General features: G+C 39.5%; 1 protein-coding gene across 6 annotated transcripts in view; it reads right to left on the reverse strand.

Annotated features, from left to right (window-relative positions):
- DMD (dystrophin) overlaps positions 1–17,984 on the reverse strand; it is a 1,060,860-nt gene that overhangs the window by 936,921 nt on the left and 105,955 nt on the right. The window contains exon 1 of one of the 6 annotated variants that reach the window (XM_040088682.2): positions 4,690–4,719. The exons of the other annotated variants lie outside the window; for them this stretch is intronic. Within the exon in view, the coding sequence (XP_039944616.1) occupies positions 4,690–4,708 (19 nt within the window). The 5' untranslated portion in view covers positions 4,709–4,719. Of the gene's footprint in view, positions 1–4,689; positions 4,720–17,984 lie in introns of those variants that run through there. 6 annotated transcript variants of the gene reach the window in all.

The raw sequence follows: 17,984 nt of genomic DNA on the forward strand, positions 1-17,984 counted from the left end.
CACTCTATCCTTATCAGTTTACCTGAAACAGGATTTTGAGAAGCTATTCTTTTTCAAGTTGTGTATTGTATTATTCATAATGTTTTCACTCCCTACTAGCACTTAGGGAGCTTGATGTCTCCCGATCTACACAGCACAAAACAAGCAGAAGGAATAGCCTCTGCCTGAAGCATTTCTATATTAAATACTGCACAGAACAGAACTTGTACCTTTATTCACTACAATGGTGTAAAACTGGCACGATGGTAGATTGACTGAATATAGTTATCTCTGTCAAAAAGGTTAGAGAAGCTATTGGTTCAGTTTTGAGGTTTCTTGTCCTTTCTGTGCTTTCTATAACATGGAGAAAGTTGGGAAAAATCAAACTCCAGTTATTTATTTTGATAATTTTATTGCACATTTTCCTCAAGAATCTTGCTTCCTCCCACTTATCCCATAACTTCTTCTGAAAATGACAGACAGTACTCCACTGATTCTGTTAGGGTGGTTAAGTTTTCTCTGCAAGAAATAAAAGATTGCAGAAAGTGCCTTTATTTCCCTTGACTAAGACTAAAGTCATTATCCTTTAGCAGCATCACTCTGTATTCCCCTAAATATGTCCATGAAAGTACACTTCCTTTTTTAAATGGAAGTGAATTTCTTAAATATGTTTCTGTGTGTATAAAAAAATTCAAGAGGAAGAAAACAAGTACTGAAGTATATCCTTGACTTTCTCTTCCTTTTCAATTATAAAATGATAGTTTGACCTTTCCATCACAATCTTGAAGAAGGTAGTTCAGCAGTGATACAATAGCCTTTCATCCAAGCTCTTCAATGACTGTGCTTATGTCTTTAGTCAAGTCTTTATGACATGACTATCTGAACTGATGCTTTATAACATACCATATAATCTTTTCTTTAAAATTTTCTTCTTGGAATGGATATACTGCTCTCTACATGAGGTTTAGACTTCAAAACACACAATATTTTCTCCTGAAACTCTGCTTGCATCTCTCATCACTATATTTAGCTATTAAACTGGAGTAAAACACATCTTGGAATGCTTACAGCAAACTCCCTTTCATTTGGTAGGAACAGTTATTCCTGTGATGAGTATTCAAAGGGATACTCTCCATCTGCCACAAAATAAGTGGCTGTTGAACACATCAAGTACCTTAAAAATTCAGGGCTGTGTTGTGAGCAAAGCTGAAGAGTGCATTTGTGAATTACATATTTATGATAATTTAAAGACTATTTCCTTAAGATTGGCTTAATAAAACTAAAGTAATGTGTAATTTTTTTTTTTTTATTTTTTTTTTTTTTTTTTTTTTTTTTTTTTTTTTTGTCCATTTAAATTACCTCTTAAGGCTATCAAGGTTTAAGACTTACAGTGATCAAGTGTGATCAAAAGACAACTTCAGGTAGGAAAGACTGGTCCTGTAGTCTAACAAGTCCGCACTAAGAACCTTTTACATAGACAACAGTGGCCAGTGTACTGCACAAGAATACAGTACACTACTGGGACAACACCTAGAGCACGTGCTTGACTTTCTGCTTGGTGAATTCTTACATGGAAAGGAAAACAGCCCAAAAGATGCTGCTACTCTAAAAAAAAGTAAAAAAAATCCACAAGTCAGGCTGAAAAATGGCATAAGAATATAGCAACCTGATGAATAGAAAGTAAATAAGAAATACCATTATAAAAGATACAATCCTACAACATGTATTCAAATGCTTTTATATATGTCACGCAATTCTGGGTTTCTGTAGATTCTCCCGACTGACCTTTCCAGGCACACAGCACACAACCAACTTCAGAATCTCTGATTATGAATTCACACTAATTTAAAGGCTCTCTACAAAGTATGTTTCACTTTCCACAGAGTTAAGGAGTTGTATGTGACCATAGTGGCTGCTTGGTATTTTCTGTAACTACTTTCACAAGTGTGTTTCAATCAGACGGAAACACCTTGAACACCTGAACTTATTCATACAAATATTCTAATAAATATATGGCTGCTTTTCTCACCTTCCTGATTCAATTATTCAAGTTAGGAGGCTAATCTACCTAATGCATCTGCAGTTCAGGAAACAAGATATCAATGTTGATTTCTTGCTTGGACTTGCTGACTGAAAGAGGTTATTGCTCTCTATTGCCTAGATATTTGAGCCTAGTAAGTCTACCCAGGTAATATCAGCAGGCTCCACCACACAGTACTTAGGCAAAGCAAATATTCCCCCAAACATATTTCTATGTTTCCTTTTTTTACTTATTGAAACCTTAGAATACAATTTGCATTCAAAAATCAATAAGCAGTGACTTTTTATTTGAAAAAGCATAAAGTCTTTATGCATTCATTGTTAAAAAGGAACCAAGAGCCCAATCAAAGTCCATCCAACTACATGGAAAAATTCTCTTTTTTTTTAATATCCAGTTTCCCTTTTGGATGTTTATAAGTGGCTGCATACCCAGAGTTCTAAAAGGAGAAGAAACAACTATGTCAACCCAGTAAACAGCGGCTATGGAAATATTCACATGGGAAAAATACTTCCCATGCAACCAAAAAAGAAAAGTAAAAACAAATCCATAAGTTCTTAAGCCATCCATTTCACTGTTGTTGAATAAATAGTGCATAGATTTCTGCTGCTTTTGCAGAGAAACAAGGAAGCCACATTACCTTTGATCTATTTCTGTTCAAGTTACATAGAGAAGTGTTTGAAACCACGATAATGTGCACTGTTGATCCAGGAACAGTAGTAGATTATATAGCACGATATATCTTATTGGCTAAAAATAGAGGTTGAGCAGACAGGATGTTCTGAAAAGTAGCACAGAGCATGGGATGCTCTCACTGTTAAAAGCTGAATGATTTTTATGGTATTTATGAGCCCCTGATTCAATTTGCTGTTTGCTCATTTGATATATCACTCCTCACAAAATAAGATCTATGTGGAAGAACAATAAACATGTTATCTCATGCTGCAAAACAGCCAGATTTCGTTTTGAAATACAAGTAGTCTCATGGACAGAAAATATTTGTTCTTTTATGAGCTATTTTTTAAAGCTCTTAAGAGGTTATAGTCAAATCTTAGTATAAAGGAAAAGGACACACACTCACCTACCCAGATGAGATTGTGTTTGCCTACTCAGATTTCTCTAATGTATCATGATCAATGAACAAGAAGATCAACTTCATCGTCCTAACTGCATATTTTATGAACTGTGACAAGTTTGTTATAACTCATTTGCTCGAAACTTTTCTTCTGAGATTGTGAAAGTACCAAGAGATAAGCTCAGCAATGTCAACAAGCTCGGTGGCATAGTTCAAGCTGTGAAGGTTCAATAAATACGTCCATAAACATTGCAAATCAACAAAGCTTTTGATGAAATGTCAAGCAAGACAGAGCTTAGCTATATTCAGCTCAGCTTGAACTCATAAACCATTAACTGGTCTCTGTAGTTTCCACAGAAATGTGTATTATGAATAAAGCACAAATGTTGAAATAGAAATAAAAACAAAACTTTTTTTTCCCTTTAAGATACAAGCTTAATTAAAGCTATTTAATAGCAGGAAATGGTATTTTAATCACCCCAATAAAGACAGATTTATAAAAAACAGACAATATGAAAAATGCTACACATTCTTATAATGGAGCAACCATTATTTTATCCTTTCAAGTTATGAAAGGATGCAAAACATAGAAATAGAAAACAAAAATAGTTTTGAAATACCCTGAAGATATTTCAACTTTGAACCATTGCAAAAATCTGTTTTTTCCTGCATGAGACATAAAGAATATTGCTTGCTTCAGAGAAAATACATATTTTCCCCTTCATTTTTAGGAGGAAGAATAGAGTAAAACTTGGTACAACGCATCAAGGTACCTATTTATAACAGAAAATAAGTTGGTTTTGTTTTTACTCAAGTGGAGCATTGTATTACATATATACAGCCAAATACTCTCTCAAGATCTATTTCCAAAAAGTCCTGAAAGATGTGAAGTTACTTTAGCTACTTTTCAGTAGCAATCCTCTGTAGACATGTCCATGCAATTATCCTAGACCGAATGCAAGGTTGTTTTTGCCTGATGGCCCAGTTTCCAAGCTATTTCTATATCATCAGTTGAGTAATTCATTTGACCATGTCCAAATTTGTTTGCAGTAAACTTTGCATCTTTCTATTGTCTTTATAATGAGAAGCTCATTTAGCAAAACAATTAAACCCTCTTTGATCAGCTAACATCTATTACCCATAACTGTGCCAACCCTCCTGTATTGTCATCGACCACATTTTCCCTCCCACCGGCGGGGGGAGGTGGGAAAAGAAAATAACAAATCTGTTTAACCTCATCGGAGACTTACTACACACCGAAGTTTGTTTGTTTGTTTCCCTGTCTTTATTAACACCCTGTTGATACTCCCCAGCCAGGTTTGGACCAGATTTAGAAATAAAAGTTATGCAAGGCGCGGCTCTCTGGCAGAGGGCAGCGGATGCTCGGGGGGGTCGGGGTCAGCCGCCCCCAGCTCGCCCCTAAGTTCGGAGCGCTGGCAAGGGAACTTCCCCGAGCCCCCGGGAGCAGCAGGCAGCGCCCAGAGCCCCAGAGCCCCGGCAGGCAGCCGACTGACCTAAATGCCGTCTTTAGGGTCGCGTTCCTGCTGCTCTTCACTCTTTTGAACGCTCCTTGTATTCATTTACAGCCGGTACTCACCCGAGGCATCCCCAGGCATCGCCGGCACTGCGGTGTCTTGCTACCTGCGTGGGGAAGCGGTCAGTGGATTTCCCCGTGGGTACTTCTCTCTAACACATTCTCCAAAGTAGGAGAAACCCGGAGGGAGACTCATTGCCAGGTGCAGGTAAGGCACGCCTGCAATCGCCCTCCAGTTTCACAGGCACGAAAGGAGCACCTCCTCCTCAGAAGCCGACGGGAGAATTACAGCCAATTTTGCTTTCTTAAACAGCAGCGAGGTGCTCTCCCAAGGTACACAGCCAGCGTGTGCTGCGCTCCCTCCCTCCCCGCTGGAATGGTTTCTCCCTCCACAGGCTCAATCTACCTGATTATGTTCTCTCCTAATCAGTAATCTTAGTTTCCCCAGCAGTAGCGGCCCTCCTCGTTCACCCAGGATTTCTGGAGGGCAAGCTGCAGAAGCAGGGCAGCGGCACTCCGGGGACACAGGGCAAGGCAGCAGCATTTTGGAAGCACTTGTGTTTCTGTCTGCTTTTCGTCTGAACACCGGAGTACAGCATTCGCCTGTCTGAGAGAGAGATTACGCTTCCTGCTTTTACAATCCTATTCAAATAAGCTTAAAGTCCCCAAGAAAGGAAAAGGAAAAAAAAAAAAAAAAAAAAAAAAAAAAAAAAGGCTACCTACTTCAAGCAGGAACTGCTTTTCAATGCAGTCTTTTTTTGTGTGTATCCTTCCCCAAAAACCAGCTTGTATCTCTTTCAAATGTAACAGTAAATATGCATCTGCAGTATATTCTTCCCTAGCTCTAGTCAGCAAATAAAGTAGAAAAGGTACTATTTCCTTCCCTTCCTGTTTCTTCTTCTGTAAACTAAAAGACAGGAAGGATAAGTACAGGACATATTATCACAACCAACTTGAGCATAATCTGTCTTTCAACAAGCATGTTTGCTGTAAACCTGAAAGGGTTCTTTGGGTTTTGTTTGTTGATTTTTTTTTTTTTTTTTTTTAAATAAGTAGGGAGGATGGTACAGCAAAAAGAATCTTCCTCTTTTTGTCCTGATTATTCCAGTTAACCTGATTATTATGTTATTAACTGTTATTCTCCTGTAAATCTCTTCTAATCCCAGTTTAGAGACTATATCGGAATTAATTAAAATTTTCCTTTAGTAGTTAACTGGATAGTCTAAAAACATTTGTGGAGAGAAAGCAATGGGCAAAGCACAGATCGAGGGACAATTTACAGCAGAATTTTAAGCGGGCTGTAGAGCACAGTTAGGCTGCGGTCTGTCAGACACAGCCACATGAAACCATGACAGCAAAGAGGCAGGAGATGTGGAGACAGAAATGCACAGGACCACTCCATTCCAGGACAGTGTGGCACATATTTACACCCTGTGAATATCTCTAAAGCCTGATGATTTAATAGCTAAGCAAAAGTGTCTTTTGTGGACAGTGTAAATAGAGTTATGATATACCTTGAAATTTGTATTCAAAAAAATATTATGGATTAGTATTCCTTTGACATCATGCCCAATTTAAAACAAATTATCACAAGCTATACAGCAGTCTCCTAAGAAAAGGTAAAGCTTTGTATTTGTCATCCAAAGAAACGGTATCTCTTCATTCACTGTAACAATCCAGTCAACTGAAACTTAAGGTCATTTCATGTCCTGTTCAGGGTTGTACGCTGAATCAAGACTTACCATCTCTATGACAACAGACTAGAAGGTTACTTGAAAGTAATTTTCAGATAAACTTGTTAGATTAAACCTTTAAAACTACTGAGTCAGTTGTGGGAGGACAACAGCTAAAACTTTTTTAATTGAATGCACAAGATAATAGAGCATCTAGATGTGTTCTCTTTGCCATTTACAGCATGGGGAATGCCTCAATGCCTTCAGCAGAGCTGAGCACACCTCACTCCAGAATATGGAGCTGCCACACTTCTGGAAGGTTCAGAAATGCTATTTCAAGCTATTTGTTTGGAGCAAAACAGGTCACGTGTTTTCTCTTTCTTTCTTCTCTTATTCAAACAAAGTTCAGCAGAAACTGTGCATGACTGAACATGTATATGATAGCAAGCACTAGCACAACACAGTAAAGTTAATAAGGAGTTAGAAATAGGGTTGCTATAATCATCTCCACAATATAGCTATTTACTCTTTGTAGCTCTGATAACAGGGAAACCTCTGTTGCAATCATGTCTTCGAGAAACAGGTAGTCCAGAAATACAGGACCACAACATCTATTCCCAAGGCCTTAAAAACTTTGATGAATGTGACATAAGCATGAAAAGCAATCAAGAAATAAAAGCAAAAAACCAGCAAACACTCAGTTACATAAATTAACAAGTAACAACAAAATAATGGTTAGAGAACATAGAGGAGCTCAGCACGTGCCAGAGAACATTGCTTGATTTCCTAATTGTATCCCATCACTCCGTAGTAGGGCAGGCATGCACTGCAAAGGGCTGTTGCCTCCATCTCTCCTCTGTACATCTGCCCCACAGCCATGTGGGCTTCATGTAGCAAAGACCTTGTCAAAACACTAATTCAACAGAAAAAAATCATTTTTCATCTTGTATGTTTGATTGGCATTTATCAAAATAATTTCTGTTCTTTTTTTTCCTAAGCTCCACAGGAGGGATACTATTAGGGGGTGTGAGCAAAAATACCTCTAAATGTCCAAGCACCCCTGCTTAAGTATCCTTAAACCTCAACAAAATTTTTGCTATTCAAAACTTAAATTCTTTCTGTGAAAGGAAATAATTTATTTTTAAAGACTGCTTACAGATTGTAACTCTACCTGGACTAATGGTAAGAAAGTCCACAACTTTCTTCTTAATCACATCCAAAAGGAATATAAAACTACTCTGTCACACACAACCCTTCATGTCATGCATGAAATGTTCCTCATCTGGTGAGACAAATAAATCTAAAATAATACCCCACAGCTTAGCTTCTGATACTTCCCCAATATGGAGCTCCTAGAATCAGAGAATGTTCTGAGTTGCAAGAGAATCACAAGATTCATTGAGTCCAATTCCTGGCCCTGCATGGGAAAGCCCCAAGAATGTGCCCCATGTGCCTGAGAGAATTGTCCAAATGCCCTTTGAACTCTCTCAGGCTGGTGCTGTGACCACCCTGGGGATCCTGTTCAGTGCCCAGCCACCCTCTGAGGGAAGAACCTTTTCCAGTATCCAAACTAAACCTGCCCTGACACAGCTTCAGGCCATTCCTCGGCTCCTGTCACTGTCACCACAGAGCAGAGCTCAGTGCCTGCCCCTGCTCTTCCCCTCAGGAGGAAGCTGTAACTGCACTGAGGGCTCCCCTCAGTCTCCTCCAGGCTGGACAGACCAAGGGCCCTCAGCCCCTCCTCACACGGCTTCACCTCCAGACCCTTCACCACCCTCATGGCCTCCTTTGGATGCTCTTTAACAGCTTAATGTCTTTTTTATATGGTGGCACCCAAAACTGCCCCAGCACTGGGCCTGATGCCCCCAGGACACGCTTGGCCCTCCTGGCTGCCAGGGCACTGCTGGCTCATGTTCAGCTTTCCATCCACCAGGATCCCCAGGTCCATTCCCTGGTGCTGCTTTCCAGCCTCTCGTTCCCCAGTCTGTCTGTACATCCAGGGTTGCCCCATCCCAGGTGCAGAGTCCAGCACTTTCCCTTGTTGAATTTCACATGGTTGGTGACTGCCCTGCCCTCTCCTTTTGGAGGTCTCTCTGCAGGGCCTCCCTGCCTTCCAGGGAGTCAGCAGCTCCTCCCTGTTTTGTATCACCCACAAACTTGCTCAGTATCCCTTCCAGTCCTGTGTTCAAGTGCTTCATGAGGATGTTGAAGAGCACAGGGCCAAGGATGGAGCCTTGCAGAACCCCACTAGTGACAGGTCACTATGGAGAGTCATATCTTAGGAACACCACCTCCCATCCACCTCAGGGGCTGGAAAAACTGCTCAGAGCTCTCAAGGACCACCCCTCCTACCTTACCGAAATGCCTTCACCAGCTTCTTACCTTGCCCACCACAGTCTCTTCCTTCTTCCCACACTGCTGAAGCTTCTACATCCACTACTTCCAAATGGAGCTGACATGGGATAAGAGAGTGTTACATGGAGCACCTGTGCTATATATCCACTGAGGAATCGGAATCTGGGAATTCGGCCAATGAAAAGTAAATGCCATGTGGGTGGTTCAGTATCAAAGCACAGACCTTGTTTATCTTTGTCTGCCTAAATAATTTGGAACACAAGAGAGATACTTCCATGTTTTTGAAAGACCAAAATAACCCAGAGTTTATGCACAGAGTATAAGTAGTCCTTACAAACTGCTTGTTGAGAAAGAGCCTTCTATGAGGAAACCTGCTATGCTCTTATGCAGTTGAGAGCTGTTACTACTGAATGAGCTTTATGCAGAGAGATACATGTTTTCCTCACTGGAATGACATTTGATAATCTGGGATCATAAAAAGAATAGCTAGAGGGGAAAAAAATAACAAAAAACCAAACCAAACAAATAAACAAAAACTCAAACAAAAGCTAAAAGCCTTTCAGAAAGAATAATTTCATAAAACAACAGGAAAAATCCTGATTTTGCTGAAATCAAAGGCAAAGCTTCACTAGAAGTTGATTTTGTTTCAGTATTTAAAGTCAACACCTACTCTAGTTAGTGTCACAATATAGAGGGCCGTAGCTGTTCATTCGTGCTGGGTTTGGGAGGCCGGATCATTCTGAGCATGTCCCTTTATTTCCCTATAAATGTAGACATGTTTTCTGTCTTATCATGTATTTTCTCACAGTTTTGAATACTTCATATATATATATATATATATATATATATATATGTATATGAAGTATTCATATATATATATATATATTATAGGGAGAGAGAGTGTGTGTGTAGGTACACAGAATTTTAATATATTCTTTTATTTCAAGGTTTGGAGTGGGTATGTATACATTTTTGACCCAAAAATTTTTCATCAACCTGCTCCCCCATTTTTGTACTTCTGTCTCACCCTTTTTCTTGACAGTGTTTTCAAGTGATAAGAGCCTACCAAGCAATCACACAGCTTTTAAAACAGTGTTTTCTTAAACGTCACTAGTTATAATGATATTTTGTCTTTTTTTTTCAAAAAGGAATGTATGAGAGGAGAAAAAGAAGATCATTCTGCCTGTATCATACTTGCAGGCCTGAAAACATCTCAAATGAGGCAAAAATATATCTCCTTACATCAAGTGGCTGCAATTTTTCTATTTTCAATTCCTTTATACATTCACAGCTTGGACTACCTGATGATATTCTACGTAGGATTAAGCCAAATGTGTCTGTTCAGTCTAACGTCTTGTTTGAGATAGTCAAGGACTGCCTCATTAGGTAAGGAAATCAAAGGTGTAAGTTTTAATAAAGCATAAAAAAATAACCTATCTGTTGGAAAGGTTTTTATCCATCCTGAGTTGGATGATGACAGGTGTTATGTGTCAGTGAGCCATTACTGCACTGCCCACTGTAATCTGTCTGGAAAGTAATGTATAGATACACGAGAAATAAATCAGTGGAATCAGGGATGTTTCCCCCAGTAATATAACTAAAATTTAAGGTGCAATAAAGATGTGTTAGATGCTAATTCCTTCCAAAATTACTTCGCCATTGTAATTACATGCATTCTGACTCAGTTTCTCAGAATTATTCAAGGGTGCTGTTACTCTAGCAGTATGATGACTACTTGCTTGAATGGAGATAAAAAGCAGTTTCTACCCTGGAAGACTATACATACAGAATTTAAATGGCACACATAGGCACTGAAGATATCAGATATAGCATAATGACTGAAGCTTGTCCAATTCTCAGCTGGCATTGTGATGAAGTAAAAGAAACATTATTAAATCCTTATCTCATGCAAACCCTCTCTCAAAGACCAATCAGACTTCCCAGGGTACTGAACTACTGAAGAAGTCAACCTTATCTACAGAAAACTGTCAGAAAAATCTTGAGATCCAAACACTGATTCCTGGATGTAATGATTTCTGATAATTTTATAAATTGCAGTTTCACTGAGATTTGTAATCACAAATTATGTTTCTGCAGAGTTTGGATAACGTCATAATTAGGTAAGCTATACAGTAAGAACTATACAAAGTATTGCAGCCCCTGCTATCTCTTGCGAGGCTTTTCTGTTGCCACATCTGTCAGGGATCCCCAGACTCCCAGGGCAGGCCCTATTGTCACTCTCTTCTCCTGCACCTCATTTCCTTCCTTAACTTTGGATCCTGTTACATTTATTTTTCCCTTTCAGCACTGTAGGGAAGCATCTGGGGGCAGCTTCCAAGCGCAGCCAACACCTCAGCCTGCGCGCGCCTCGCGAATCCGCGCCGCTCCGTCCTTCACACGCTGCCCCTCCACTGCTTTCACCTGTCCAGTGTCTTGTAGCAGCCACCAGGAAAAGGGGCTTTGAGTGCTCTCAGACTGTGTCAGGATTTGATTTCAACGGAATGGCTCTGGCAAGGTATGCGTTAAGCCAGACCGCTCACAAAGATGGGCTTGTGCTGCACACGTCCTTGGGAAGCCCTGATGGCTGGGCCTCCTTTTCCAGAACTCTCCACATCTCTAAGGAGAAAGACACAAGCTGTAAATTCAGTACAATTGAATCAAGAAAAGCACATGATTTTCCTCCTAAAATTCAGCATATAACTTTTTTCTTTCTTTCTTTTTTTTTTTTTTTTTTTTTTTTTTTTTTTTTTTTTTTTTTTTTTTTTTTTTTTTTTTTTTTTGTCTTTGGAAATACAGAGCCCTTAATTTCCTTCCTGATTTTTGGTCTTTGTTTCTTATCCTAGTCTTCTGATTGTATTCATCTGCCTGAAAGACCTGTTTACTTTATATTCCCATTTTATGGTGTGCTTTTACCCTAATAAAAATGATGCTGTCTATAAGACAATTAGAGCTAACATTCATATTCAGTTTTTAGTAAGGCTTATTTGGTCAAACTCACTTATTAAAGAAGGAAAAAGAGGATGTTGTAACAGAAAAGAATATTTTCATCCAGGAAATGTGTGTTTGCTTCAATGTATATTCTGGTTTTCTTTGACTAGTGCCATGACTGGTCCCACAACTGTGCTAAGGGGGGGGGGGGGGAGAAACCATCACCAAAACATAAAAAACAAAACCAAAATAAAACCGAAAATATCTCCAAAAGCAAAATTAAAGGCAATTTAATTGATGAGTAGGACATCTCCAGCAGCACATTACTGACCTGTTCTGGAGCACTTGTTTGGTACTAAATCACAGCTTGTCTTGACCATTTTATTCTATGTTATCTCTCTCAGGTATGAAACCCCAGATTGTTCGTCTTTTGAAACCATATATGGTCATATTTGCAGTAATAATTCTAGCAGTAAACCAAAACCTTCTTAACATACATCTCACTGATAAGGCCTAATTCAATTAAACTGACCATTAAGATCAGTGTAAACTGAATTGCTCTCTTGGACTTGCTGGTAATTGCTTGACAGACCAATAAATATGAGGTTTCCAAACAGAATGAGTTATGGTGTTCAATACTGACCCTACTTACTGCTCCCCTCCCTTACTTCCAACCTTCAAAATGTCACAGGAATTACACAATAATTTGCTCTATAATGCTTGTCAGAGAGCTGTTGTTTTGATTCTAATTAATTAAACATTCCTGAGTCTGCATGCAGAAAGAAAGTAGCAAATGTTCAGAATGATAACACAAACTGACATAACATCTAAGACATGGACTGAAAAATACACGAACCTTCATCACTTCAGTTGCAATTACATATAAAGTAATGCAGACACTGAACCTGAATCCACACGCAGAAGAGTTCATGAAAGAACACAACCAGAAGTTCATCTGCATTATGAAGTGGGTTTTTTTGTTTTGGTTTGTTTTTTGGGGTTTGTTTGTTTGTTTGTTTTGGGTTTTTTTGATGTTGTTGTTTTTTGGGGGGTTTTGGGTTTTTTTTGTCTTGCTTTTGTTTTACTTTGTGTTTGGTTTGTTTTTTTGGTTTTTTCCTATCCAAAGGATGGGAGCAGTTATTTTTAATACTGCAGAGGCTGCAACTTCAGTACTGGGTTGAGTTTTGGGCTTCTCACTACAACACAAAGACATTGAGGCACTGGAGCCTATCTAGAGAATGGCAATGGAGCTGGGCAAGAGTCTCAGCTGGAGCTGAGCACCCCTCTGATGAGGAGCAGCTGAGTTTGTTTAGCCTGGAGGAAAGGAGGCTCAGGAGGTTGTAGTGAGGTGACAATTGGCCTTTTCTCTCAGGCAGCAAGTGACAGGATAAAAGGGAACAGCCTCAACCTGTACTGGGGGGGGATTTAGATTGGATGTTAGGAAAAGTTTCTTTACAGAAAGGTTTGTAAAGCATTGGATTTGGCTCTCCAGGGGAGTGGTAGAGTTCATTCATGGACCTGTTCAAAAAATATGTGGATCTGGCACTTATGGACATGGTTTAATGGTAACTGTTGTGGTGGTCCTCAACATGGTTTAATGGTAAATGTTGTGGTGGTGCTCAAACTGGACTTGGTAATCTTGAACATCTTTTACAGCCTTAACCATTCTATGATTCTAGGAATGATTGCTTCCAATTTGTTGAATACTACTTTTCTTTAAAAATAAATTAAAACAATGGAATTATGCTCATAGTAATGAATTCTATCGTTTTCACAATCATTGAGACTTTGATTCTATGCTGTGACCCCTCAGGTTTAGCTTGACCTTCTCAATAACAAAAGACAAGTTTGGAAACCTGTCTTATTTTGAACATTTTTGATTGCTTACTATTTTATCCAGGTTAACAGGAAATTACTGACTGAAAAGATCCATGTTGAAAGAAATCAGTAATAATGGGCAGCCAATAATACAGCAGAAGAAAGTATATCATGGTAACAAGAGGAAGCTGGACTCATTCAGAACAACAACTATTAATTTTTAAATGTGAATAATTCCAAAGAAGTATTTCTGTATCTTGTGCTCTCTTCAGATCTTTAAGTCATGATCTGACTGATTCCTGAAAGAAAAGTTGTAAGTCAAAACTATGTGTGCAGAGCTACAGTAAGTGTTAGAGAAAAGTCAGTCTAATCTTAATGGTCTCTTTGAACCCTGAGGAATCAACTCCATGGCAGTTTTTACTTGACCTTGGTTCTTGTCTTTACTCCTCTGCATATTCAATGAATTAACAGAATTAATATAGTTATTATATAATTTCTAAATAGCCTAAGATTGATAGAGTTCCATTTAATCTTCATTTTATTCTAATCAGCGAAGTCTCACTTTTTTTGACAAAAGTGTAGATTGAGAAATAGCATTTTGGAGTTGATCAGCTGGTATAAACATATTTGAAATTAGATAGCCAAACATCATAAGCCTAAAACTTTGTTATGAGACATTCCCTTTTTTTATGGAATTTTTCTGATAATATTGTAATTGTTAATTATATCTACTCTTGGCTGTATCTTTATTAATCCTCTATGAAATGTGGTAATGTCTCACCAAATGTGACTGCTGAGATAACTTCTGCACATACAGTACAATTAAGATACATAAAAATAAACAACTAACAGAAGGAGCTTTAGTTTCATAGCCATTTTGAGCTTAAACTAGAATATATGTGCACATAATTGTACTCTTGGGATTTGAGACATGCCCACAGCCGGTTTTTTGCTTGGTAGAGGTTTTTTGAAGGTAGGAACTGTTAATACTGCTCTCTCCAGCCCTACGGGCAGTCTGCAAACCCTTAAGCAAGTAGAAAACAAACAGAGGTAGCTATACGACAGCTTGATAAATTGTTAATCATACACAAATATTTCAGAACTTCTTTTATTTTAGCTTTTTCATTGATTGACAATAACAAGAATGTCTAAAAGTAAAGAGGGCAATCTTGCATTTTATTCTTTAAAAGCAAGATGAGATTGTAGCTGTGAATGGACACATAAATCTTCACTAGTAAGTAGGTCAAAAGGTGTGAAGAAAGTTTCCAATCACAACTGCTGCAATGCTGACTGCTCCAAACAGCTCCTTAGGTTGAACTTACTGCTTGAAAACTGCACTGAGACTTCCTAAAATAGAGCTCTTTCTCTTCTCTCCCTTTTGTTCTCTGCTTCTCCATTCCACTCTTGAGCAGCTCTTTTTTTTTTTTCCCTTGCTGGGGAGGGATGGCATTTGGCTGCCCACTCAGCAGGCAGGTGCTGGGGAGAGGAGGAGTGACCTGGGAGCAAGTCCGAGGCACTGCCAGCTGGAAACCACCTTTCCCTATTTCATACCTGTGCTGTGCTGGCACAGGCAGCATGGATATTGGTGACTTCTGGGGAATGGGGGAATGTTCTAATTCAGTGGGGACAGGAACTGATCATTACTGCACTCACCACTTGTCTTCTTACTAAAATTATAAAGCAGCATCAGAGCACCCAGGCAAACTAATGATTTGCATGGCTTCCCCTCATTAACAGGATTTTTTTTGGTCTCTTACCCATTTCAGTACATCCCTTGCCTTCCAACTTGTACATGAACTGCAGGTTTTCACTCTCCATAAAACAAAGGCTCAGCTATGTACTTGTACTCTGTACACAGTGCTTTGTGCTACACTTATATCAAATGGCAAATGGAAGGGAGAATGTCATTTTAACTAGAAACTAACTTCCTCAAAGATCTCTGAGAATACCAAATGATGCCCTTTTAAGTAGATCAATGGTTAGTGTACTGTAGCTGTCAAAAATCCCACCCATTTCAAGACAGCTCTTACAGAAATAAATACACCAGGCATTAAAGAATATTACCATCTAAGAGCTTCTCTTTTCCCAAGAGCTATCAAGTATTGACCAGAGAAGAAAATGACAAAAAGAAGAAAGAAAAAAAAAAAAATTAGGCTCTTACAGCTCACTTTCTTTATCAAACTAAGGCATATATTACACAGGTTTTCTAAGTACCTTTGGCAGACTCTGAGTATTAATTGACTTTCAATAACTTGCCTTAAAGAACAAGATGGGGGGAAAACCTCCTCTTCTCTGTATAACCTGACTGTTTAGAGCTGAAGAGAACAGAGGGGGAGCATTTACATTTTCCTTAGAATTAAACCATTCTCTTCCTAATTGATTTTTGCAAAACAAGAACACATAGAAATATCAAAATGAAAAGGTTTGGTTAGATCAGACATAGTTTGTTTTCTCCTGGCAGGTAGAGATGGGATCCCCTTGGAACTTGGAATCTGTCCTATCAAGCCTCATTGAAACCTCCACAAGGTCCAAAAGTTGCACCTCCACAAATTTTGGTGTTTGTTTTTTTGTTTTTGGTTGGTTGGTTGTGGGTTTTTTTTGTTTTTTTTTAATTTTTTTCCCCACAAAGCACTTTCCTTGCGTTAATGTTGCCATAGTGTCTCTTTTCTTTTTTTAATCAGCAAATCTTTGCAACAATATTTTTTAAACAAAACTGACAGTGTTGTCTCTAGACAGTGTGTCTAATGCTTGAGGATGGTGACAACAGGGTTGAGTGTTGATGGGTAGGAATCAGGGGAAGGCCACCAAGGCAGAGATCCTGGTATGAGTCTGTTACAGACCACCCACACAGGATGAATAGGCAGATGAACTATACTATAAGCAGCTGAGAGAAGTCTCAGACTCGCTAACCTTTGTTCTCACAAGGGATTTAAATTTCCTATTCATATGATGAAAATACAGAAATGCAGCAGAGAGGAAGCAGTCTAGGAGCTTCCCAGGCTGTGTGGAAAAGAACTTCCTGATACAGCAAGTGAGGGAGTCAGCTAGGGAAGGTGCTCTGCTGGACATGTTGTTTGAGAACAGAGAGGGACTGCTGGGTGGTGTGGTGGCTGTTTTGGAAACAACAAACAGGAAATTATAGGGTCAGCGGAACTGACACCTTAGAGAGAGCAGACTTTGGCAGTTTAGGAGCCTGGTTGACAGAGTGCCTTGGGAAGCAGTCCTGAAGGGTAAGGAAGTCCCAGAAGGACTGAAGAATGGAGTCACCTCCAGCTGCCAGACAAACACCAGTGGTCTCCCTTGAGCCTCATCTTCTCTAGCTGAAAACCCTCAATTTCCTCAACTGCTTACCATGTGACTTACTCTCTAGACCTTTCACCAGCTTCATTGCCATTCTCTGGACATCATCCAGAAACTCAATGTCTTTCTTGAAGTGAGAAGCCCATAATAAAAACATCTCTGTATTATCAGCTCTGTTTTCAGTACAAATCCAAAGCACAGCCCCATATGAGCCACTGTGAAGAAAATTGACTTTGCCTCAGCCAAAGCCAGAACAGGGTGTTTTTTAGCCTAAATTTTGTGATTTGCACTACTGTTAAAAATCTGTGAAGAATTTTTTGATTGCTTAATTTATATCTTTCTTAACATTCTTAATATTTCATATTTAATTATATTTGCTTGATATCCACTTGATAGGAGTCATATTAGGAGTGGCTTACTAATCATTGGTATGAAAAACATTCCAAGACTACACTTACTGATAAGAAGATTCTAATCAGCACTGTGTGAATGGTAAAAATAAAGATAGACAAGTTACTATATAGCAGATTTACCTGCTTGAGACAGAAACAAATGCAAAATCTTTAAAAGCCCTCACATCCTACCTACTGAGAGAAGAAAGAGAACAGCACTAACTCTGCTGCTGTTCAGTGGGATCTTCATAATCTGCAGAGATGGGTGGAGAGAAACCTAATGAGGTTCAATAAAACTACTCCCCAGTCCTGCAGCTGGGGAGGAAAAAGCCCCAAGTACCAGCACAGGTTGGGCTGGGGGCTGCTCTGTTGGAGAGCAGCTCTGCAGAGAAGGACCAGCAAGTCTTGGTGGGTGATGAATTGACCATGAACTGCCAGCGTGTCCTTGCAGCCAGGAGAGCCAACGGGATCGTGGGGTGCACTGGGAGGAGTGTGGGCAGCAGGTCAGGGAGGGGATCCTTCCCCTCTGCTCAGCCCATGGGAGGCCACACCTGGAGTGCTGTGTCCAGGTCTGTGATCCTTGGTACAGGAGAGACAGGGAGCTGTTGGAGAGGGTCCAGCAGAGGCCACAATGATGAGGAGGGGTCTGGAGCATCTCTCTTGTGAGGAGAGACTGCGGGAGCTGGGCATTTTCAGTCTGGGGAGGGGAAGACTGAGAGGGGATCTCATCAGTGCATATAAATGCAGGTGCCAAGATGTGCCAGACTCTTCCTGAGGAGGAGCAATGGCCATAAACTAAAACACAAGGAGTTCTACCTCAACATGAGGAAGAACCTCTTTGTATTGATGGCAGGGCACTGAAACAGGCAGCTCAGGGAGGTAATGGAGTCTC

The sequence above is a fragment of the Hirundo rustica genome, chromosome 2 (genome assembly GCF_015227805.2).
Source record: "Hirundo rustica isolate bHirRus1 chromosome 2, bHirRus1.pri.v3, whole genome shotgun sequence".
In the NCBI taxonomy this organism is placed as follows: domain Eukaryota; kingdom Metazoa; phylum Chordata; class Aves; order Passeriformes; family Hirundinidae; genus Hirundo; species Hirundo rustica.